We start from the raw sequence: 26,950 nt of genomic DNA, 5'->3' as shown, positions 1-26,950 counted from the left end.
TGAACACGCTCAAAACTGTGATGACAGTGGACTTTAGGAGGAGTCCCCCCCACTCTGCTGCCCATCACCATCACCAACAACACTGTGACTGCTGTTGAAAGCTTCATGTTTCTGGGTTCCACAATCTCTCGGGACTTGAAGTGGGAGACCAACACAGTCACTATCATCAAAAAGGCTCAGCAGAGGTTGTACTTTCTGTGCCAGCTCAGGAAGCTCAACCTGCCTAAGGAGCTGCTGACACAATTCTCCTCTGCCATCATTCAGTCTGTTCTTTGCTCTTCCATCACTGTTTGGTTTGGATCAGTCACCAAACAGGAGAAGAACAGACTGCAACGGACAATAAGGTCTACAGAGAAAATTATTGGTGTCAACCTGCCCTCCATCCAAGACCTATACTTGTCCAGAGTCAGGAAACGGGCAGGTAACATCTCTTTGGACCCATCACACCCTGGTCACAATCTGTTTAATCTTCTCCTCTCAGGGAGGTGATATAGATCACTGTATGCAAAAACAACCAGACATAAGAATAGTTTTTTCCCTCAGGCTGTCTCTGTGATGAACAGCTAAAATCCAGATTCATATATCAGTAATATCACTTGCAAAATATCTGCACACTCATACTGTCATTCTGTGCTCACTGTTACTTATATTTATATTTATGCTTATTAGGGCCCGAGCCCTATAGGGCGAAGGCCCTATTGTTCTTGTAAGAGTTCACTATTATTATTCTTCCGTCTTCTTCTTCCGTCTTCTTCTTCTTCTTTATTTTTCTCCGCTGTTGGGCCATTTTCGGGGCGCTTGCCATGGGCGAAAACGCACGAAATTTGGCACCAGTTCCGAGAATTGCCACCGCTACTCAGAACCAGAAGCCCAAACTTGGCCAGGGCTCAGGGCCTCTATAGCGCCCCCTAAGTCGTTGTGATTTTGGCCTCCCGCATTAAGGTGCCTGGGTGCCATGTAGTTTGTAGTAGTGGCATGCCATTTGGTACGCATATGTATCTCACTAAGCCGGACAAAAATGTAATGCCAATGCATTAGCCACGCCCAACAGGAAGTGAGGTAATTTCACTTTTGTGCGAAATGCATGGCCACGAAGACGGCGCAACTCCTCCTAGACCGTTCATAGGAATGTCACCAAAATTGATACACATCATCTACAGACATGGCTGACAAAAGTTACTAAATAGATTTCACGTAGGATAAACCGTTCAGAAGTTATACGTCAATCAATTTTCGATGCAAAATTTTACATGCTTAAAAATTCATAACAAATCTTCTGATTGCTCAAAACTGCTCATACTTCACAGGCAAATCACGCATTGGGCTTGTGACATGTTACCCAATTTCTGTGATATTTTGCCACTGGGGGCGCTATTTTTGGGCAAAAATTCCAATCTTTCCTCAAATTTGGTCAAACTTCACGGCCACCCTCTTACTACCTCCCATGTCATGTTTACCACGTTTTGGAAATTTTCGTCCATGGGGGGCGCTGTTTTTGGCCGACGCAATTGCTCCAAAACGGGTTTTTGGTAAATAATTCCATAATGCTTTTCCTTCACACCACTACCTTGTGATAGTACGTTGCTGTTGTAGACACTTATTTTTCCAACTCATAATCGCTCATGTACAGCATAGCGCCACCTACTGACATGGGAAAAACCAAAAAATTTATTCTTCAAAAATCTATATCTCATCTTCTATTTACTCAATTGTCATCAAACTTCATACGCAAACTCTTCATAGCTCACCTGACATCTACGCCAAATTTTGTGCACTTTCGCCCCTGGGGGTGCTGGTTATGGCAAAAATGATATTGCAGCTTCTGATTTGTCAAACTTGCCAAGCAAACTCTTTACAAGACCCTTATTGGGGCGCTTGCCATGGTCGACAACGCACGAAATTTGGCTCCTTTTTCTTAGACTGCCACCGGTACTGAGAACCAGAAGCCCAGATCCAGGCGGGCCTCAGGGCCTCTATAGCGCCCCCTAACTCGTTGTGATTTTGGCCTCCCGCATTAAGGTGCCTGGTTGCCATGTAGTTTGTAGTTGTGGCATGCCATTTGGTACGCATATATATCTCACTAAGCCGGACAAAAATGTAATGCCAATGCATTAGCCACGCCCAACAGGAAGTGAGGTAATTTCACTTTTGTGTGAAATGCATGGCCACGAAGACGGCGCAACTCCTCCTAGACCGTTCATAGGAATGTCACCAAAATTGATACACATCATCTACAGACATGGCTGACAAAAGTTACTAAATAGGTTTCACGTAGCATAAACCGTTCAGAAGTTATACGTCAATCAATTTTCAATGCAACATTTTACATGCTTAAAAATTCATAACAAATCATCTACTTGCTCAAAACTGCTCATACTTCACACGCAGATCACTCATTGGGCTTCTGACATGTTACCCACTTTCTGTGATATTTCGCCACTGGGGGTGCTATTTTTGGGCAAAAATTCCAGTCTTTCCTCAAATTTGGTCAAACTTCACGGCCACCCTCTTACTACCTCCCATGTCATGTATACCACATTTTGGGAATTTTCGTCCATGGGGGGCGCTGTTTTTGGCCGACGCAATTGCTCCAAAACGGGTTTTTGGTAAATAATTCCATAATGCTTTTCCTTCACACCACTACCTTGTGATAGTGCGTTGCTGTTGTAGACACTTATTTTTCCAACTCATAATCGCTCATGTACAGCATAGCGCCACCTACTGACATGGGAAAAACCAAAAATTTTATTCTTCAAAAATCTATATCTCATCTTCTATTTACTCAATTGTCATCAAACTTCATACGCAAACTCTTCATAGCTCACCTGACATGTACGCCTAATTTTGTGCACTTTCGCCCCTGGGGGTGCTGGTTATGGCAGAAATGATATTGCAGCTTCTGATTTGTCAAACTTGGCAAGCACACTCTTTACAAGACCCTTATTGGGGCGCTTGCCATGGTCGACAACGCACGAAATTTGGCTCCTTTTTCTTAGACTGCCACCGGTACTGAGAACCAGAAGCCCAGATCCAGGCGGGCCTCAGGGCCTCTATAGCGCCCCCTAACTCGTTGTGATTTTGGCCTCCCGCATTAAGGTGCCTGGTTGCCATGTAGTTTGTAGTTGTGGCATGCCATTTGGTACGCATATATATCTCACTAAGCCGGACAAAAATGTAATGCCAATGCATTAGCCACGCCCAACAGGAAGTGAGGTAATTTCACTTTTGTGTGAAATGCATGGCCACGAAGACGGCGCAACTCCTCCTAGACCGTTCATAGGAATGTCACCAAAATTGATACACATCATCTACAGACATGGCTGACAAAAGTTACTAAATAGGTTTCACGTAGCATAAACCGTTCAGAAGTTATACGTCAATCAATTTTCAATGCAACATTTTACATGCTTAAAAATTCATAACAAATCTTCTACTTGCTCAAAACTGCTCATACTTCACACGCAGATCACTCATTGGGCTTCTGACATGTTACCCACTTTCTGTGATATTTCGCCACTGGGGGTGCTATTTTTGGGCAAAAATTCCAGTCTTTCCTCAAATTTGGTCAAACTTCACGGCCACCCTCTTACTACCTCCCATGTCATGTATACCACATTTTGGGAATTTTCGTCCATGGGGGGCGCTGTTTTTGGCCGACGCAATTGCTCCAAAACGGGTTTTTGGTAAATAATTCCATAATGCTTTTCCTTCACACCACTACCTTGTGATAGTGCGTTGCTGTTGTAGACACTTATTTTTCCAACTCATAATCGCTCATGTACAGCATAGCGCCACCTACTGACATGGGAAAAACCAAAAATTTTATTCTTCAAAAATCTATATCTCATCTTCTATTTACTCAATTGTCATCAAACTTCATACGCAAACTCTTCATAGCTCACCTGACATGTACGCCTAATTTTGTGCACTTTCGCCCCTGGGGGTGCTGGTTATGGCAGAAATGATATTGCAGCTTCTGATTTGTCAAACTTGGCAAGCACACTCTTTACAAGACCCTTATTAGGGCGCTATTATTATTAGGGCCCGAGCACCGTACAGTGCGAGACCCTATCGTTGCCATGTGTCCAATTCTGTTCTTTGTCGCCATTGCGGGAGTAATGTCTCTTGCCGAAGAAGCTGTGGAAGGTATTTCGCGGGGACGCATGCCCCCGCCCCCCTTGGCCGCTGGCGCGAGGGCCCGTCGAGGCCGCTTGCGGCTTTAATTTATATTTACTATTTCATCTTTGCACTATGCACCAGTGTTGTTTTCGTTAACGATGACAATGACAAAATTATTTCGTTAACGCACCTTTTTTCATGACTAAAACGAGACAGTGACGAGCTAAACATAACTCTTTGATCACGAAAATATGACGAGACGTATCTGTTGTTTTCGTTGACGAGACGAGACAAAAATATTAGTGGGTTGGCTATAGGACTATCAAAATGCATGGCATTTCCTCCAACGGCGCGTGCAACCTGTCTGGCAAATGCTGAAAATATCAGCAATGCACTGCATCCTGTCCTTGTTTGGCCACGCCCACCAGGCACAGTGCACACAGTTCATGGACCACGGCGGCGGCAACGCCAGCACAAGGGCTTGGTGGGCGGAAAAGACGCGATGATTTATGGACATACTTTACACATAATCCAGCAGAAAATAAAATGGAATGCCTTGTAGTGGGAGACAGAAGTACACGCTGTGGCTATAAACTACGTGGCAAGAATATGACCGACCTCAAGAGGCATCTAAAGGCTCACCATGCTGCTATTTCTGCGACGGTAAGTTAACGTTACAAGAAGTCCTTAACAGATCATGTATATGTTTGCTAGCTTTGGTTAATGTCACTCAACAATCGGTCTGTGATGAATTTCCTATGAAGTTTTCCAAAACACCGTGACCTGGCGAAAATGAATGGGACCGCTAGCTTCATGCTAAAGTTGGCTTGGATAAGCTAACTTAAATTCAATTAACATGTAATGAGTAAAACTTGTCCTGCAGGGATTATTGGTGGGACAGCAACTGAATGCTTTGTCATATATTGACCCATATTTGAGTTACTGTGAAACATACGGGGGAAATGTAGCTTTTCAGACCTGTTGCTGTGCCTTAATATATTGCGACATGTTAAACGGAGGCAGAAACACGAGTCTGTGAACAATGGAGCATGCGCACTAGCAGACATCCCAGCCTGCAGAAACTAATTTCAGGGAGGTGTCGTGACGCATGACTTTTTTCCCATCAGCGAGGGGGGGTGTCAGAACACCTCCCTGAAATGAGTTTGGATGTCTGTAAACCAATCAAGATGCTCTTTGTCTAGCAGGCACTACATGGACAGGCACACATGCAGACTCTCTCGCTCTCCCTCGCGCACTCCGTCATATGCGCGATGCAAACATTAATGTTTCGCGTGCGCGCTCTTGCTCGCTTGCTCTAGATTCCGGGAGATATTCTCCAGTTTGCGGGCATCAGGGAGCCACTATCAATATGCGGGAGACTCCTGGAACTTCCGGGACACTTGGGATGTCTGCACTAGACAGTGTTTATGTAGAGAGCATGCGCACTTCAATCAATCAATCAATCAATCAATCAATCAATCAATCATTTCAATCATTTCAATCATTTCAATCATTTCAATTACATATAAACATATAATAGACTACACGAGTCTGCAAATAGTGCACTGCTAATCAAGGCAGGCTCGTTTACAAAGAAAAAAGTATTTTATATGAATTAATATAATACTTTATGTATGAAAAAGATAAAACATACTTGACAAATTAACAAGAAAAAGAAAAAGAGGAGACAATACTTGTTATTCGATATAAAGGTACAGTAATGTAGCATTCAATAACATTGAAAAAAATATATAGAGAGAGGTATACTTGTCATACTGATAATAATTCATGCATGGTATTAAATAATATTTAAAGTTAAAACTAAGATAAATAAATAAATATATATAGCTCTTAATTATATATAGAAATAAAGTTATGTAGAAAGAAAGAGTTTGGAGGTGTCAACATCATATCCATATCTACTTAAATCAGAAAAAAGGTGGTGTCTGACTTTTTTCTTGAACGACAATTTAGATGAAGATCTTATAGAAGTTGGAATCTTGTTCCATACCCTAACACCAACACGGGAAAATGAGTTCTTTTGTAGATTTGTACGAGAATACTGAGTATATAAGTTCTTGGAGTAAGATGACCTAGTGTTATAAGAATGGATACTAGAAATAGAAGAAAATAATTTACAAATGTTTGAGGGTGCACTTTAACAACGTCATACATTAATTTAGAAATACATTCATAGAAAAGAAGATTTACTGGTAAAATATTGGTTTTGGAAAACAATGGAAGGGCACTTTCTCTATTATCAACAAAATGGATTAATCTTAAAGCTCGTTTTTGTAGGATTAATACTTTATTTATATGAGTTTTACAAGCCTGTCCCCAAGAACTAAGACCATATGTTAAATAAGGTTGAATCAGAGAGCGATATAATGTCATAAGGGTATGTAGTGGAATAAAATGTCTAAGCTTGGCCAAAAGGCCGACAACCTTGCTTATTTTGTTGCAAATAAAATCAATATGAGGCTTCCAAGAAAGATTGTCATCGATTATTAAACCCAAATATTTGACATACTTTTTACATTCAAGTGAAACAAGTTTGTTTTGAGACACTGTTTTGAGAGTATGTTATGCACAACCTGTCAACCTCGATTACAATTTCCTATCTCTGTATTGGCCTAATTTAATGTTTTAAAGTAATTAAACCATTTTTTGACTAAAATGAACGACTGACTAAAACTGGACTAAAACCCTTTTAGTTTTCGTCGACTAAAACTAGACCAAAACTATCAAGGATGGAATTGACTAAAATGTGACTAAAACTAATAAGCATTTCATCCAAAAGACTAAGACTAAAACTAAATCAAAAATGGCTGCCAAAAACAACACTGCTATGCACCATATTGCACCAAAAGGGAAAATCCTTTCTGTGATGAACAGCTAAAATCCAGATTCATATATCAGTAATATCACTTGTAAAATATCTGCACACTCATACCGTCATTCTGTGCACACTGTATACTTTATATTTATCTATTTCATACTTGACTTACTTGGATTACTTTGCCTATGCACCTATTGCACCATTTTTTTTGTTTGTTTGTTTTGTGTATACACTTTTTATCTGTTTTGTACTATGAGAGCTAAGTGAAACCGGAGTCAAATTCTTCGTGTGTGTCCACATACCTGGCAATAAAAGTGATTCTGATTCTGAAAAGCGTTGTTGATGCTCATCAGGCTGGAAAAGGTTACAAAACCATCTCTAAAGAGTTTGGACTCCACCAATCCACAGTCAGACAGATTGTGTACAAATGGAGGAAATTCAAGACCATTGTTACCAGGAGTGATAGACCAGCAAAGATCACTCCAAGAGCAAGGTGTCTAATAGTCGGCAAGGTCATAAAGGACCCCAGGGTAACTTCTAAGCCAGCGTTTCTCAACCTTTTTTCAGTCACGGCACCCTTCAGAAGTATGCAAATTCTCAAGGCACCCCCATATAAAATATACGCAGTCATGCTGACCCCGGCAGTGACGTTGTGACATGGGAAAGGGGACCGTGAGACAAATTTTGATGATGCATGAGGTGGCGATGATCTGCATTAGTATAACTATCGTTTTTTTTGGAATTTTAATTCATTTTATTTATTTCAATGTTAGAATATATAATTTTTTGACGGCGCCCCTAACGAAGCCAGACGGCACCCCAGGGTGCCGCGGCACCCCGGTTGAGAAAGGCTGTTGTAAGTAACTGAAGGCCTCTCACATTGGCTAATGTTCATGATTCCACCATCAGGAGAACACTGAACAACAATGGTGTGCATGGCAGGGTTACAAGGAGAAAGCCACTGCTCTCCAAAAAGAACATTGCTGCTCGTCTGCAGTTTGCTAAAGATCACGTGGACAAGCCAGAAGGCTATTAGAAAAGTGTTTTGTGGATGGATGAGACCAAAATAGAACTTTTTGTTAATTCACATGAACCTTTATTTAACTGACAAAAAGTACGAATAAAATATTTTCAATCATTTTACTGACCAACTTAAAACTAAGTTAAACGAAGTTAGAATTTGATACCTGCAACACTCTGAGGATATTGTTTTACAATCTGAATTTTTTTTTTTATTAATTTTTTTTTTAATTGGGAATTTCTCAAAATAGTACAGCACATTATTGGAATGGTCAATGGCATACCTCACAAAATATAGGCAACAAACAACAGACATAAAGACATTAAAATATCAAAACAACCCACCCCAAAAGGAAGACGAAACAAAACAAGACAGGACAAAACAGTATTATGCATTGAGTGTACAGGGCTATTATAACAGCAGAGTAAGGGCCTCTGCATGCTCTTGCGACAAGGCTTTCGCAGATAGCTTTTCGCAGACAGTTTTAATTTATCGTTGAGCGGGGAGTAATAGGCATGTGCGATGTTATTCACCACCACAATGCAAGGGGGCGCGAAGTCGCGAAATCGCTAGGAGTAGTTGGTGGGTGTGGTTAGTGGAGTGTTTATCCTCCGGTTACTTATAATGACTAGAACTGGAGTCGTATAGATGTACGTACTTCCTCACTTCCTCGATCAACCGCTCTTCGTGCTGCTCCATCTTCGCTCGTGTTTTTAAAAATGGCGGTAGTGAAAACAAACCAAACCGGGAAAGTAGGGAAGCGGAAGTGCGTGTACAGCGGATGTAGAGTGGACCAATCGGAGCCCTCTTGTCTGCGACGCTGTCTGCGAGGCTTCTGCGGTGGTCACAATTTTTGGGAGGTATGTGCAGAGCGTCTGCGAAGGGGGGGGCTACGCAGACGCCATCTGCGAGGACTGCGTTGTCAGCATAAATTGGCCTTTACAGTTAAGATGAACAGGAGGTACAGCAGGCCTATATGGGACATTTCAGTTGTCAGCTGGGTTTTATCTTTAACATGGTAAATAAATGGATTCCATAGGTCAAAAAATGTGTTTACACAGCCCCTTAATGAGTATTTTATTTTCTCTAGCTTAAGGAAAAACAGCACATCTTTAATCCAATGCATAAAAGTAGGAGGATAAAGATCTTTCCATTTGAGTAAGATTAAGTGTCTAGCAAAAAAAGTCACAAAAGCAATACAATCTGTCTGAGCTTTTGACAGTTTAAGATGGTCTGGAGAAGTGCCAAAGATGGCCATAAACGGACAGGGGTCAATTTCCAGCCCCATACATTCTGAAATAACTTCAAAAATTAAAATCCAAAAATTTTGAAGTGTATGGCCAAAACATATGAGCATGAGTAGCAGGGGAAGAGCGACATCAACTGCAGATAGGGCTAATGTTAGGGAAATATTTTGACAGTTTTGGGTTTGTCCAGTGGGTGCGATGTAAGATTTTACATTGCATCAGACTGTGCCTAGCACATATTGATGCATTATGTACTCGCTGCAAGATTGATAGCCACATGTCCTCTGTGATGTTCTCACCCAGGTCAAACTCCCAGTCAGCCTTTTAGGTAGGAAGCTGTGAATGACGCTCCTGTGTAAACTTATTATCTCATCTCATCTCATTATCTCTAGCCGCTTTATCCTGTTCTACAGGGTCGCAGGCAAGCTGGAGCCTATCCCAGCTGACTACGGGCTAAAGGCGTTGTACACCCTGGACAAGTCACCAGGTCATCTCAAGGCTGACACATAGACACAGACAACCATTCACACTCACATTCACACCTACGGTCAATTTAGAGTCACCAGTTAACCTAACCTGCATGTCTTTGGACTGTGGGGGAAGCCGGAGCACCCGGAGGAAACCCACGCGGACACGGGGAGAACATGCAAACTCCACACAGAAAGGCCCTTGCCGGCCACGGGGCTCGAACCCAGACCTTCTTGCTGTGAGGCGACAGCACTAACCACTACACCACTGTGCCGCCCGCGTAAACTTATTATACAAAATAAAAATTATTCTGGGCGGCACGGTGGTGTAGTGGTTAGCGCTGCTGCCTCACAGCAAGAAGGTCCAGGTTCGAGCCCCGTGGCTGGCGAGGGCCTTTCTGTGTGGAGTTTGCATGTTCTCCCCATGTCTGCGTGGGTTTCCTCCGGGTGCTCCGGTTTCCTCCACAGTCCAAAGACATGCAGGTTAGGTTAACTGGTGGCTCTAAATTGACCGTAGGTGTGAATGTGAGTGTGAATGGCTGTCTGTGTCTATGTGTCAGCCCTGTGATGACCTGGCGACTTGTCCAGGGTGTACCCCACCTTTCGCCCGTAGTCAGCTGGGATAGGCTCCAGCTTGCCTGCGACCCTGTAGAAGGATAAAGCGGCTAGAGATAATGAGATGAGATGAGATGCAAAATACATGGGTTAGGGACCTAGCTGGGTCTGAAATATATAAAAGTAAGTCGTCCGCATATAATGAGACTTTTTGTTTCTGACCTTCTCTAAAGATACCTCTCGCCAGTGTAGTATGATTCAGGGTGAGTGACAAGGGCTCAATGGCCAAGGCAAATAATAAGGGTGATAATGGACAACCCTGTCTCGTATCATGCCCTACCTGAAAATATTTTGAAAAGGTTTTATTAGTGTGGACTGAAGAAAGTGGAGAAGTATAGATTAGATTAGATTAGATTAGATTAGATTAGATTAGATTAGATTAGATTAGATTAGATTAGATTAGATTAGATTAGATTAGATTAGATTAGATTAGATTAGATAGAACTTTATTGATCCCTTTGTGTGGGTTCCCTCAGGGAAATTAAGATTCCAGCAGCATCATTACAGGATAAACAGAGACTAGAAAATAGAGAAAAAAGTTCTAGATAAATTAAGTATTTACATATACAAATATAAAAAGAATAAGATATGGGGAAGGGGGGAAGGGGTCAGCAGGAGAGATATTGCACTTTATATTGCACATTATATTGCACATTGTCCAGTATTGCTCATTGTTAGGCTAGGCTACTGCTCCTTCCCGTCCTCTGTCCTCCTGTTACCCCTCCTCCCCCCCAGAAAGGAGTTGTACAGCTTGATGGCGTGAGGGACAAAGGAGTTTTTGAGTCTGTTCGTCCTGCACTTGGGAAGGAGCATTCTGTCACTGAACAGGCTCCTCTGGTTGCTGATGATGGTGTGCAGAGGGTGACTGGCATCGTCTATGATGTTCAATAGTTTGTCCATAGTCCTCTTCTCTACCACCATCACCAGAGAGTCCAGCTTCATGCCGACCACAGAGCCGGCCCGCCTGATCAGTTTGTCCAGCCTGGATGTGTCCTTCTTGGATGTGCTGCCCCCCACAGCACACCAGTATACAGTAACTTAATCCAGGAAATGAACTTTTGTCCAAAGCCAAACTTCTCAAGGGTGTAAAAAAGATAACTCCATTCAACCCCCTCAAAGGCCTTCTCGGCATCTAAGGAAACCAGTATTTCTGGAGTAGGAGAATCAGATGGGTGATAGATGATGTTAAACAAACGTCTTACATTAAAAAATGAAAACCTGTTCCTGATGAAGCCTGTTTGGTCAGCTGATATGATATCAGGTAGAATTTTTTCAAGGCGACGGGCAAGAATTTTAGCTAGAATTTAGCCATCCACACTTTAGTAGTGATATTGGATGATAGGAACTACAGCAGTGAGGGTCTTTGTTCTTTTTTGAAATGCAAGGAAATTTGGGCAGAACATAATGTTTTGGGAAGGATACCAGATTTAAGAGAGTCAGTAAATATGTTAAGAAGAAGAGGAATAAGCTTGTCTGAAAATCTTTTGAAAAACTCTCCAGGGAATCCATCGGGCCCTGGACTCTTTCCACTCTGCATGGCCATAATAGCTTCCCTCACCTCTGATGACGTAATGGGTTTATCAAGATTTCCAACTACATCTTCTGATATTTTTGGTATGGGAAGGTTAACAAAGAACTTTGACAAATCATCAGAGGTAGGTTGATGCTCAGAGGTGTAAATTGATATATAAAAATTCTGAAAGGCGTTAATAATTTCCTGAGGATCATGAGTAACGGCCACTGCTAGTGTTTATTTCTGAGATGTTTCGTGAAGCTGCAGACTTACGAAGTTGATGTGCCAAAAGGCGGCTAGGCTTGTCACCTTTTTCATAATAAGTGTGTCTGGACTTCAAAATCATTTCTTCTGCATTGACTGTACTGAGGATTTCAAGGAGCATCTCTTTATACAAGTCAGGAGAAGGTGAGTCAGTATATTGGTTTTCTAGATGTTGAATGCGGTCCATAAGGCTAGAAAGCGTGAATGACCGCAGCTGCTTGTCATAGGACGCACAGGATATAAGTTGGCCCCTCATATAGGCTTTGAACGTTTCCCATGGTGTGCTATGATTTATGTCAGCAGTTACAATGGTGTCAATAAGAAATCAATCTGTTGTGAAATAAATTCAACAAAATTAGAGTCAGATAGGAAAAGTGTGTTTAGTCTCCATGGTGGGCGGGATGTAGATTTATGAGCAAACTTAATGACCATTAAAAGAGGTGAATGGTCAGAGATGACTCTAGCATGGTAGTTACAGCTTTGAACGAGAGGAAGTAATTTACAGTCGATAAGAAAATAACCTATACATGAATGTGCGTGATGAATGGGGGAATAAAAGGAATAACCTCGTGTATTGGGGTTCAGACGTCTCCGTTCATCTACTAGACCGTAATTATTAAGATATGCATTGATAACCTTAGCAGATTTTGAATTTGCAAATTTCCTAGTGGCTGATGTATCCAAATTTTGAAGGCAACAATTCAAATCTCCAGCAATGACAACTAGGTGTGAATCAGTATTAGGTAAGGAGGAGAAAAACTTGACAAAAAACTGCTCGTCATCATGGTTTGGGGAATAAATATTTGCTAAGATCAATGGGGTATCATAGAGAGTCCCTTTAACAATGACATAGCGTCCATTGCAGTCCGCTACAACAGAGGATGAAATGAACGGGACCGAGTGATGAATTAAAATAGCAACCCCACGGGCTTTACTGTTAAATAATGAATGGAATGACTGAGAGACCCATCGTCTCCAAATTCTAGCATGATCAGAATTGTTCAAATGTGTTTCCTGGATGAAAGCAATTTGAGCACCTAAGTTGTTCAAATGAGAAAGAACCTTGCTGAGTTTTGTGGATTTTCCTAAGCCTCTTACATTCCAGCTAGCAAAAGTGATAGGCCTACTTGCGACGCTATGAGCACTGTTAGCCGCTGAAGTCATACAAATCTGAAACTAAGGCTACATCCACACGACAACGGCAACGAGATGTTATTAAAAAAATATCGCGTCCACATGGGCAACGGATCAGTAAAATATCAGGTACATATGGCAACGCAACGCTTGCTGAAAACGATGCAATACACATGCCACACCTCTCGAGGCGCTGTAAGACGGTCCCTTCGGAGACACCAGAACAATAGAAGAAGTAAGGATGCATGCGCATAAACTATTATGCGCGAGACTTCATATTAGCCACAAAGTCAGAAAAATCTGTTCGTAAAATTACATTATAATGACCAAATACAATGAAAAGTATTTTTCCAGTCTCACCTGTGAAAGGTAATCCCATGTGATCTCGTTTGGACGGCAAACCTGTTGGTACAGTTAAACGCAGCACATGAATGAGGCATCTTTATTCTCCGCTTTGACCCATCCAATATGGCGGCGAGGATGACGTATGATTCTACGCGGAAGGCGGCGTCTTTAATGGTCCGGAATAAATTGAATGCTACACGTTGATGGATTAATTTGTTCTTCTACGCCCTTTTTGAGGAATGTATTGTAGGACTTAAACCAACATCTGAAGAGGTGAGATCGCTCCTTTTTTTTCCCTATTTTTGCTGGCGGGATTGACTCTGCCCTAACTCTCTCTCTCTCTCTCTCTCTCTCTCTCTCTCTCTCTCACTTTGCACCATTACACAATAAATATTCACAGTGAAAATATTTTGTAAGCGCGTTTCATGAACCAAGTTATAGGATTTGTTGACAACTCGCATCGAGTTCGTTACACTTCTACCCGGCGTGAAGCACATGTGGTTGTGACGTCATCGTAAACAAATCCGTTCTACTCATCCAGACGACTTCGCAACGGCGCCGTTGCCAGATCTTTCCACTCTGGAACCCGTTCTCAAAAGATTTTGTTTTGGGGCACCCAAAACGCCGGTGCCGTGTGGACGCCAGGCCGAAACGATAAACAATTTTATCGGATTCACCTGAATCCGTTGCCGTGTGGACAGGGCCTAAATTTAGCTGTGTTGCCAATAAAAGAAGCACTGCTGTAAACAAGCCTAGACATATTAAGAACAGAAAATACATATAATCCCTCCCCACACATACACCTCCCCGAACATGGTGTAATTATCCTGATAGCAAAACAAACACTAGACCGATCCATAGGTTAACACAAGTATACTACAGTAGTTACAACTATAGTAATGGCCAAAGGGCATACACTGAGGCAGATATCTGGCAAAATGAACAGATAATGTATACAAACATATGAAGTAGAATAAAACATTTCACTTTCACTTAAAGAAAAATTTTAGATTTGGAAAATATTATCAGACGTACACCTGGCCAAAGTGGCTGAGAATGAAACCAAGATTGACGATTTGGGTATAGTAGTTAGCCAAGAAACAAACGCTAGCATAACATAGCATAGAACCATGACATGTGAGATATTACCATCAGAGTCCAGTGAAATTGTCAGTCTGCTGTAATATTCTCATGAGCATCACTGTCACGAACTGTAGAGATGACATAGTCCAATGCCAGCTGAGGGTCGGTGAAAATACGCTCCTTCGCTCCTGGCAGAGTGATGCGAAACTTCGCAGGCAGACAAAATCCGAAGCGAGCACCTTCTATCTCATGTAGCTGCTTCCTCACGACCAGGGGCGTCACTAGGTCTTTTTTACTGGGGCACGTGCCCCAGTAAAAATCAGCTGTGCCCCAGTAAGAAAATGTTGAAAGATTTTCGTAACAAACTAGTTTCTTTGGCAGATCATTTATCTACTGTAAGTTGTAGGACAGAGTGTGTTTCAAACTTCTATCGCCTCTTCTTTCTAACTAATTTTCTGATTGGTCTGGGAGAGTCTCACTGTAAACATAGCGTGCGTGCGGCGTACCATGAGTCCATTTAGCCTACTGGAGAGATGAGTCTACTCTTTGGATGAGTCAGAGAACGGGCTCTGGATGAGTTAAGGTAGCGCAAAGTTTTTGCAACAAAACTAAGCAAACCATATTCTAACAAACCCATTAAACTACATCGAATTAAACGATATTAAATTACTTTTCCAGATGGATATCAGACAATTCTTCTCACAAAGCAGAGACAGAGGCAGGGAAACAGTGACAGATGAGGAGGAGGGTGAGAGAGGGAAGATTAAGGTTGTAGGCTATGTGCTAGTCAGTCATAACTAACCAGCTAAGCTCGTGAATCGTGAGAGTTGAGGTGACACGTTTAGCATCAGCATGCATTAAAAGCCCAAATGCCAACAATAAATTTTTTGGGGACTGGGATGTGTTTTCTGTCTCGTTGACCTATTCCTCGCATAACTTCATCCACGAGAGCATGAGAATTATCCACTTTGCATACGTTGGGGACAGGAACGTTAAGGTGCATTGTGCGGGGGGGGGCATTTTGTGTGTGTGTCAGGCGGGCAGTGCCCCAGTAAAGCTTAATTCCTAGTGACGCCCCTGCTCACGACCCCAAAAGCTGCTCTCCTCTTTGCGTCGGCGGCGGTCAGGTCCGGAAAAATATGTATGGGTTGTCCATTGAAGGAGAGGGATTGCAATTGATGTGCCTGATGGAGGATGAGTTCTCAGACATGAAAGTAGTGTACTCTGATGACAAAAGGTCTCAGAGGTTGGTTGGGCTTCGGTTTAGATTGCAAGGTCCTGTGAGCTCGGTCAAGCAAAGGTTTCTTATCCAGTTTAAGCACCCCTTGCAGCAGATTGGAGACGAACTCGGTGACCATTGCACCTTCTTGGTCTTCAGGGACGCCCACTAATCTGATGTTATTTCTCCGGGATCTGTTCTCTAGATCTTCACACTTCGCTTGTAGTTCTTTAACTTGGCTTTGGACATCATGACATCAGACATCATGACTTCGATAGCAGATACAGACTCGCAGGTTGCTGTTGCTGAAGTCTCCAGCTCCTTCAGATGCCCTTCTTGGTCATCTACAGTTTTCTGTAGGCTAGTTACTGATGAAGTCAATTCTTCTCTGACAGCAGTGATGTCAGCCTGCACTCCTCCAACAGCCAGTTCTATTTTCGAGCAGATGTCAAATTTAAGCGAGTGCAAGGCTTTGGTTAGCATGCTAGAAGTTAGCCTTTCACTCTCGGTGCAGTCTTGAAACTCTTCAACTGGGGAGCTAGCTTTGCCAGTACGAGCAGGTCTGTTAGAAGATGATTTACCAGCCGGTGGCTTCATTATTTCCCCGTCAAGTAGGCCAGTATAATCTTAAGTACTTTCTATCCATGAATTTAACGTTTACCCAAGGTTTGAGATCAAACTTATCTGTTTTAAATCGAAATTAAAGATGTGCCTCTTAGAGCTCGCCAAAAGATCGCCTACATAGCTCCTGCGCAGCAATGCCCCCCCCAACTAGAACTTTTTGGTTTAAATGAGAAGCGTTATGTTTGGAGAAAGGAAAATACTGCATTCCAGCATGCAGCAAGACAACAACCCTAAGCACACAAGTCGTTCTACCAAAGAATGGTTAATGTTTTGGAATAGCCAAGTCAAAATCCTGATCTTGATCCAAATGAAATGTTGTGGAAGGACCTGAAGCGAGCAGTTCATGTGAGGAAACCCACCAACATCCCAGAGTTGAAGCTGTTCTGTACGGAGGAATGGGCTAAAATTCCTCCAAGCCAGTGTGCAGGACTGATCAACAGTTACCGGAAATGTTTAGTTGCAGTTATTGCTGCACAAGGGGGTCACACCAGATACTGAAAGCAAAGGTTCACATACTTTTGCCACTCACAGATATGTAATACTGGATCATTTTCCTCAATAAATAAATGGCCAAGTATAATATTTTTGTCTCATTTGTTTAACTGGGTTCTCTTTATCTACTTTTTGGACTTGTGTGAAAATCTGACGATGTTTTAGGTCATATTCTTGCAGAAATATAGAAAATTCTAAAGGGTTCACAAACTTTCAAGCACCACTGTAACCCCAGCCTTATATGGAGTTCTTCAGTGTTTATAAGGACATTACCCCATTTAACCTGATCTTACCCCATTGTTTCTACATATGAGGTCACACATGCTCACATTTGGATCGTGTAGGTCTAATTGACAGGTTAGAGAGTAATGCCATCCTTCCTCTGCAGACAGTCTGGCCAATCTTGCCCTCTCTCTCTCTCTCTCTCTCTCTCTCTCTCTCTCTCTCTCTCTCTCTCTCTCATAGTAAGCCGTTTGGAGGAACGGGAGGCAGAACTCAAGAAAGAATACAATTCTCTCCATCAGCGACACTCAGAGGTAACACACCAGCATAATCTCTAATGTTTATCTGTCATTTAAAAGGTTTTGTCGATGAGGTACCTGAAAATCCAGTGAGAACGAAAGGAGTAAATGATTAAAATCAAGGTGGGATAAAACACCGCCAACTTCAGTCAGTTCTGTGTTTGAGTAGAGGCACATAATTATCAGTGCTCATGATGCTAAATATCTATTCCCAGTTATCAGCAGTGATGTTCTCCTCTGTTTCCTCCAGATGATTCATAACTACATGGAACATGTAGAGCGCATTAAACTCCAGCAGGTAACCGGAGGAGAGGCCTCAGATACAGGAACCCTGGGCAGAGTCAGGTAGGGCAAGACTGTTTCGCTTAGGAAAATAGTCCATTCAGAATTGATTAACAACCTGCAAACGAAAGCATGCTGATGTGAATAGACAATGTGCTGTTATTAAAATGTTTATTTTGCAGTATAAAATCATACATCCAGTGTACATGCAACAGTTATTAACATTTTGAGAAGTTCCTTTGGATTGTTCATCTAACTGGGGATAGAAATGAAGGAATGATAGAAAGAATTATTTTGAGAAAAATACGGTTTGTAAGGGAAATTGAAATATATATATACGTACGTCATAGTGATACAAAGTGACATAGAGTAGCTTGTTTTTCTTATCTGTTAGTGGTGTGTATAAGGACAATCAGAACAAATATGATTTTTTAAATAATACAAATTCTGTTGTGTTTGTTGCAGGAAAATGCATCTAAATTAATGCATGTCCTTTATGGCATACTTTTATTTCTTTATATGGGACATGTCAACACAAAATGGGTCAAAAAAGGAAATTTTGTTTTATTGGATATTCTAAAGCTGCAGTTAATTATCTTTAAAATAAGGGGTCATTTGTTAAATTTGGTGCAGCCAATCCAGACAAATTAGTGAGAATGTTTTAAGGAAATGTCATCTTAACAGAAAATCAGGTTTGGAATTATGAATCATCTGTAAACTTACTGATGTGTAAATTGAAATTAATGCATAGCTCACATTTATTTGGCCTATAAAGTCATATTTATAGATTGTTTTATAGTATAATATTTTGGTGACGGATACATTATAGGTTAAGAAACGTATTTACAGCAAAATTAGAAAAACGATATGTAGGTCTTTTGTTGATGTGATCTCGTTTCTGTATTTATTTCTATAAGGTGGCACTCCCCTTATTTTCAAATTATGTATCAGTTTTCGAGTATGTGTCCTAAGGTATATTACATGTAATTATTTTGAATACTTTAATTTATTGCACGCACACTTTTTACAGTACAGTACCAGTCAAAATTTTGGACACCCCTACTCATTCATAGGATTTTCTGCATTGTGACTATTTTCTTCATTGTAGAACAATAGTGCAGACATCAAAACCTATGAAATAACATATGGAGCATATATGGAATTACATGGTAAACAAAAAAGTGTTTAAAAAATACGTTTCATATTTTAGATTCTTCAAAGTAGCCAGTGTTCACCTTGATGATGCTTTGCACACTATTGGCATTATCTTAACCAGCTTCATGAGGTAGTCACCTGGAATGCTTTTCAATTAACAGATGTGCCTCGTCAAAAGTTAATGAGTGCAATTGCTTGCCTTCTTAATACGTTTGAGATTAAACAGTAAATAATAAAAATACAGTAAATAGCTCTATTCCACAACTGTAGTAATCCATATTATGTAAAGAACTGCTCAACTAAGTAAAAAGAAACGATGTCTATCATTACTGTAAGACATGAAGTGACAATTAATAAAAATAAACACCTTTGACTAGTACTGTATATTATAAACTGTACATATTGTATATGTTGCTATATAACAATGAGATTTTTGTTATAATCTTATTTTTGTTATAAAATCTCATCAAACCTCAAATTATAATGTTGTCTTCTTGAGTTTTTTTTTTTTCACCTTTCATGCTTTATGTGATATACATGCACAGTATTGAGGTATCGATAATGAAATGTTCTGTCTCTGATACTATAAAATTTTAATATCTGTCTACTTCTCTGCATTCATACCTGGATGTACATCTGTATGTTAGGAAAGAGCGACCCCTCTCTTTGGGCATCTTCCCCATATCTGGTGGTGGTGGTGGTGGTGGTGGGAACAATCCTCAGACCCCAGATTTTCTGGGCCGAGCAGAGACTCCAGGGACAGAAGGCTGGAGATTCACTGATCTCAGTCAGCATCGATCGAATACCAGTCTCAAGGTACTTAAAGCTCTGTAGAATGCCCTGGCATGCTGCACCATACATAATATATCATTAATATAATACAACAAGCCTCAATGAAGTGAGATAGGATGATAATATTAAGGCCACAGTACCAAAGCCTATACAAGCAAAAGAAGATAAGCTTCAGGAAACGTTTGTGTTAGTGTGCTTGTGCTAATAAACTGCCAGCTGGTGTTATGGATCAGAGTAGAGCGCTTGGCATTTGTAATAATGTGGCTTTGAAAATGAAGGAGGGAGCAGGAGAGATGCCGCTCTCTGATTTTATAGTAGAGTCCATGTGAGACACTCTCTTATATTTTCAAACTATTCACACACGTAGATGCTTGTTAGGGTGCACGCGCACACACACACACACACACACACACACACACACACACACACGTTTGTCTCACTAGGATATTGTGAGGACCTTCCGTTGACATAATTCTGATTGTAGTTAATTAATGCTGTGCCTGCACCTAAACCCAGTGTGGGAAATAAGGCAGACATTGACCGGTACTTTTCGCATTTGTCCATTTGTATTTCAAAAGCATTGGACCGGATGGCCGATAAAAAAATAATTCGAATGTGTCCATCTGTATTTCAAAAGCATCAAACTGGATGGCCCATGAAAAATTTGTAAGGATATGGATCTAATCTACTTCTTTTTTTTTAAAGATTTTTTTTGGGCTTTTTTCACCTCTAATGGATAGGACAGCGCAGAGACAGGAAACGAGCAGGAGAGAGAGACAGGGAGGGACCGGGAAACGACCCCGGGCCGGAATCGAACCTGGGTCCCCGGACCCACGGCACGGCGCCCCATCCACCTGAGCCACGACGCCCCCGGATCTAATCTACTTCTAATTTTCTTCCAAATGTTACACTGGGCGAATACATTGTCATAACACGGCCTGTGAAACGGGGGCCCCCACGGGCCCTACTTAAAAATTCATCATTCGGCCACCAAGGTTCCTGGCCCGGCTAAAATTTACGGGCATCTCCCTCTCTGTGCTCGCTGAAATCTTTAATATGAGCCCTGGCACGAGCCAGCCTTTAAAAGTTCATAACTCGGCCACCGATGATCCTAGCCCCGCCAAAATTTACAGTACAGGCACATCCCTCTCCCCAAGACCTTTTGAACCAGCCCAGGCTCGGCCCGATCCGACGTCAGGAGTGAGCATGGATCGTGAAAAGCTTTAGCATGAGCCCTAGCTCCAGCTGCTCTCGCACGCAGGGATTTAAAAATTCATAACTCGGCCATCGAAGGTCCTAACGCCGGCAAAATTTCCAGGTACCTCCCATTCCCTGAGCAGCACACTAAATAAGACAATAATAATACACTTAATAGTCACTTGTTTTTATTGCATGATGCAGTTGAACTAGTGTTTTAGGATTGACAGTATCTGATAGATTCAGTCGGTTGATTAAGAGTTCAGTTTACATGAAACTTTGCAGTACAGTATTATGTTAAGTGCCAAACTGCCAATCAGTGGTTATGTTGTTATTATTATGTGCATTTTTTTTTTATTCATAATAAGAATGACAGTCAGTCATATGCTTTCTAGGATGTAGATTTATTTTTTTATATATATATATATATATATATATATATATATATATATTTGGGCGGCACGGTGGTGTAGTGGTTAGCGCTGTCGCCTCACAGCAAGAAGGTCCTGGGTTCGAGCCCCGGGGCCGGCGAGGGCCTTTCTGTGCGGAGTTTGCATGTTCTCCCCGTGTCCGCGTGGGTTTCCTCCGGGTGCTCCGGTTTCCCCCACAGTCCAAAGACATGCAGGTTAGGTTAACTGATGACTCTAAATTGACCCTAGGTGTGAATGTGAGTGTGAATGGTTGTCTGTGTCTATGTGTCAGCCCTGTGATGACCTGGCGACTTGTCCAGGGTGTACCCCGCCTTTCGCCCATAGTCAGCTGGGATAGGCTCCAGCTTGCCTGCGACCCTGTAGAAGGATAAAGCGGCTAGAGATAATGAGATGAGATATATATATATATATTTTTTTCTATTTTCTAAGTTCTAGTCCAGCAGATTTTAGTCTGAATGCCAAATGATATCACCATGTCTAGTTTTGAGTCATTTTAAGTCATTTTGTTACAAAGTTACTTGGAATCTCATACTCAACATTTTAACTCTAGCTGTATTGTTAATTACTAAATTTCTTATAGACTTATTATAAACATAGTATAAAATAGTCATTGTTGACATAATGTTTCAGGAGTGTTATTATAGTACCTATATATGAGTACCAGTAAGCTGTAACCAACTGGAACTTGGCCCTCCGTACTTTTTTCTAGACATGGAACTGACCTGTGTGTGCTACTGTTTTCTTGGGTAGAACTTTAAGCATGTTTTTTTTTTTTTTTACTCTTCTGACATTTTCTTGTAAATTATATTCAATTTGTAGTGTAATTAGCAACTAATGTCTAGTGTACTTTGGCCTTTGAAGATCACAAAAATGTGCCTGGAAATAGCCGAGAAGCCATCTCCAGGCATCTAAAGCTCTTCAGCTTCCTGGGCCATAAGGCAGGCCCCAGACCCCCGGCTGCGTTGTTCTGGGCCTTTGGCCCGTCATTCGGACAGGCTGAAATTTGGACAGACAGACAACATTTCAGACTTGTCTGTCCTGTGACAGTCTGCTTAAAATTCCTTATTCCCCACACTGTAAACCTCACCCCAACCTTAACCTCAGTAATGAAAAGGAAAATTTTTGGCTATTTTTATTTATTTTTCAATTTTTGTTAAACCCCCCCCCCCCCCCCCCCCCCCCCACACACACACACACACACACACACACACACAACAGTAGTTTCCTTGTGGGGACCATCCAAATGTCGAGATTGTCAGATTTTACTATTTGGTCCATTACTAGTATATAAAAAACATGCGCGCGCGCGCGCGCACACACACACACACTTAACTGTGCCCAGTTTGTGTTTTGCAGTTGGTGGTGTATATAACTGGAGGAACTGTATTCTCAGATATGTTTAGCAGATGATGAATCAGAACCAACAGTATTGATATCGGATGATTTAAGATATTTAAGCATTGGTATAAATTCCTTGTACATGAAGCCTAGTCACTAGGACTCAGGAGAATGAAGCATAATCTAATACAGTGTCTTGAGGGTAGGTATCTCAAACCATATGACACTCTCACTCTCACTGGCTTTTGAGCTGTATCTATTGTATGTCTGACTTGTATTTATGCCTGACAAAATATCATGTATACCATACAGAAGACCTGGGCAAAGAAATTTTTTAAAATATATATATTTTATAAAAATGACAAAGTAAGCTACAAGCTTCAGTCTCGGTTCTTCTGTCTGGTGTTCACTGATGCTTAAAATGCTTTCATGTGCATGTCAATAACCTCAAACCCACATGGGGTGTTATGTCCGTGTGATTGTATATTGTGGAAACTGGAACTTGCTCCAGCATTAATGATATGTTGTCTCAAAATAGTGGGTATTAAAAAAAACAACTGAGAAATGCTGCATGATGCTAAAAGCATGATGTCTACTTTCTGAAGAAAAGATGAAGTACCATGCAAAAGTTATTGGCTCATGTAGAAAAGATGATGTGAAGATGCTTTCAAAAGCAATTACATGAATATTCTAAATATCAGCAATTACTATACTGTCTAGTAACTAGTAAAATATGGAGGGCTGTTTTTGGACGATCGTAAACAAATACACAAACACGTAATGTGACAATTAAGAAATAGTACTACTACAGGGAAAAGTGGACATACAAGTTACACTGAAATATATTAATTATTAGTAGTATTTAATTATTTGTTCATTTGCTTGCTAAATTATTTTGGCAACACTTCATACATTACCCTGTGAAATTAAAACTATCACTTTCATTGATCAGAAATGCAGGATGGGCTTTGATACACTCTGTTTTCATTGGTGCATCGAGTCAGTTAGCTTGCTCACGCCTAATTCAACATGGCTGCACTCAGGGTAAATGTTTACAGTAAAATTGTGCAAGAATTAATGCAAAATGTGTTCAATAAAAGTCTGATTACTGATTTATCCATCCATCCATTATGTGTAGCCGCTTATTAGTCATATAAAATATAACTTCTGGGTTATGTCTTCATCTTGAAAAAGATGAGCAACAAGAAAATGATTTTCAATACTGATAATCGTGTAATCTAATGATCTGCATTTACTGTCCAAAAATGGAGTGTTGAAATGTCCAGCATCAAGAGAGGAGGATCATTCAGTGTTAGCAATATACAATGTCTTGCAAAAGTATTCATCCCCCTTGGTGTTTGTCCTGTTTTGTCGCATTATAAGCTGGAATTAAAATGGATTTTTAGGGGGGTTAGCACCATTTGATTTACACAACATGCCTACAACTTTAAAGGTACAAATTGTTGTTTTATTGTGACACAAACAATAATTAAGATGAAAAAACAGTATTCACCCCCCAAAGTCAATACTTTGTAGAGCCACCTTTTGCTGCAATTACAGCTGCATGTCTCTTGGGGTATGTCTCTATTAGTTTAGCACATCTAGCCACTGGGATTTTTGCCCATTCCTCAAGGCAAAACTGCTCCAACTACTTCAAGTTAGATGGGTTGCGTTGGTGTCCAGCAATCTTCAAGTTATGCCACAGATTCTAAATTGGATTGAGGTCTGGCCTTTGATTAGGCCATTCCAAGGCATTTAAATGTTTCCCTTTAAACCACTCCAGTGTAGCTTTAGCAGTACATTTAGGGTCATTGTCCTGCTGGAATGTGAATCTTCATCCCAGTCTCAAACCTCTGGCCGACTCAAACAGGTTTTCCTCCAGAATTGCCCTGTATTTAGTGCCATCCATCTTTTTTTCAGTCATGACCAGCTTTCCTGTCCCTGCAGATGAAAAATATCCCCACAACATGATGCTGCCACCACCATGCTTCACTCTAGGAATGGTGTTCTCAGGGTGATGGGTTTGTGCTACACATGACATTTCCCACGATGGCCAAAAAAATAAATTTTATTCTCATTTGACCAGAGAATCTTCTTCCATGTGTTTGGGGAGTCTGCCACATGCTGTTGGGCAAACTCCAAATGTGTTTTCTTATTTTTTGTTTAAGCAATGGCTTTATTCTGGCCACTCTTCCGTAAAGCCCCATTCTGTGGAGTGTACCGCTTAATGTGGTCCTATGGACAGATACTCCCATCTCCGCTGTGGATCTTTGAAGCTCCTTCAGTGTTATATTTGGTGTCTTTGTTGCATCTCTGATTAATGCCCTCCTTGCCCGGTCTGTGAGTTTTGGTGGGCAGCCTTCTCTTGTCGGGTTTGTAGTGGTGACATATTCTTTCCATTTTGCTTTAATGAATTTAATGGTGCTCCCTGGGATATTCAAAGTTTTGGACATGTTTTATAACCCAACCCTGATCTATACTTCCCTACATCTCTGACCAGTTTGGAGGCTCCTTGGTTTTCATGTTGCTTGCTTAGAAGTGTTGCAGAGTCAGGGTCCTTCCAGAACAGGTTGATTTATACAGACATCATGTGACAGATCATGTGACACTTTTATTGTACACAGGTGGATTTTAATCAACTAATTATGTGACTTATGAAGTGAATTGGTTGGACCAGCTCTTATTTAGGGGCTTCATACGAAAGGGGGTGAATACCTACAGTATGCACACTCCAGATTTCTGTTTTTTCATCTTAATTATTGTTTGTGTCAGAATAAAATAACGATTTTCACCTTTAAAGTGGTCGGCATGTTGTGTAAATCAAATGGTGCCAACCCCCCAAAAATCCATTTTAATTCCAGCTTGTAATGCAACAAAACAGGACAAACACCAAGGGGGATGAATACTTTTGCAAGACATTGTAATTGCAATATCTATCTATATCTAGCTATATGTATAATATTTTATATATATATATATATATATATATATATATATATATATATATATATATACACACACACACACACACACACATACACACACACACACACACACTGTAAGCTGACCTAGTGGTTAGTGTGTCTGCCTCTTGATTGGGAGCTCGTGAGTTCTACTCGCGGTTGGGTCATACCAAAAACCATCATACAAATGGTACCTACTGCCATCTGGCAAGGCACGCTGCAATATAGATGCAAGTGGGGATTCAAACTCTTGCAGTTACCAGAGGACCAGGTCCCACTGTAACCCTAGCTGTATAGGTGAGGGACCTAGGGAAATGGAGATTGGTGCCGCCTGATGCGCCTTAACAGTACTGGGATGGGAGATTGCCTGGGAAGACCAGGGCATGGCATGGGAAGGACTTTAGACCTATATTATATATTTATAATATATCCTTATTTAGGGCGGCACGGTGGTGTAGTGGTTAGCACTGTCACCTCACAGCAAGAAGGTTCTGGGCGGGGGCCTTTCTGTGTGGAGTTTGCATGTTCTCCCCGTGTCTGTGTGGGTTTCCTCTGGGTGCTCCGGTTTCCCCCACAGTCCAAAGACATGCAAAGACTAATTAGTGACTCTAAATTGACCGTAGGTGTGAATGTGTGTGTGAATGGTTGTTTGTCTCTATGTGTCGGCCCTGTGATGACCTGGCGACTTGTCCAGGGTGTACCCCGCCTCCTGCCCATAGTCAGCTGGGATAGGCTCCAGCTTGCCTGCGACCCTGAACAGGATAAGCAGCTACAAATAATGGATGGATGGATGGATATCCCTCGTCTCATCTTCTTCCGCTTATCCAGGACCGGGTCGCGGAGGCAGCAGTCTAAGCATGGAAGCCCAAACTTCCCTTTCCCCAGACACCTCGGCCAGCTCCTCGGGAAGAACACCGAGGCGTTCCCAGGCCAGCCGAGAGACATAGTCCCTCCAGTGTGTCCTGGGTCTTCCCTGGGGCCTCCTCCCGGGGGGACATGCCTGGAACACCTCCCCAGGGAGGCGTCCAGGAGGCATCCGAAAAAGATGCCCGAGCCACCTCAGCTGGTTCCTCTCGATGTGGAGGAGCAGCGGCTCTACTCCGAGCTCCTCCCGAGTGACTGTGCTTCTCACCCTATCTCTAAGGGAGCGCCCAGCCACCCTGCGAAGGAAACTCATTTCAGCCGCTTGTATCCGCGATCTTGTTCTTTCTGTCATTACCCAAAGCTCATGACCATAGGTGAGAGTCGGAACGTAGATCGACCGGTAAATTGAGAGCTTCGCCTTTTGG

The 26,950-nt window shown here is 41.6% G+C and overlaps 1 protein-coding gene across 3 annotated transcripts in view; it reads left to right on the top strand.

Moving 5' to 3' along the window:
- Positions 1-26,950, top strand: part of spag9a (sperm associated antigen 9a) — a 180,369-nt gene that overhangs the window by 79,295 nt on the left and 74,124 nt on the right. For all 3 annotated transcript variants that reach the window (XM_060901600.1, XM_060901601.1, XM_060901599.1), the window contains exons 3-5: positions 17,448-17,518; positions 17,754-17,848; positions 19,588-19,756. In XM_060901600.1, the coding sequence (XP_060757583.1) occupies positions 17,448-17,518; positions 17,754-17,848; positions 19,588-19,756 (335 nt within the window). The remainder of the gene's footprint in view (positions 1-17,447; positions 17,519-17,753; positions 17,849-19,587; positions 19,757-26,950) is intronic.

Source organism: Neoarius graeffei, chromosome 20, assembly GCF_027579695.1.
Source record: "Neoarius graeffei isolate fNeoGra1 chromosome 20, fNeoGra1.pri, whole genome shotgun sequence".
Classification (NCBI taxonomy): Eukaryota; Metazoa; Chordata; class Actinopteri; order Siluriformes; family Ariidae; genus Neoarius; species Neoarius graeffei.
This window is presented reverse-complemented; position numbering and strand designations above follow the sequence as displayed.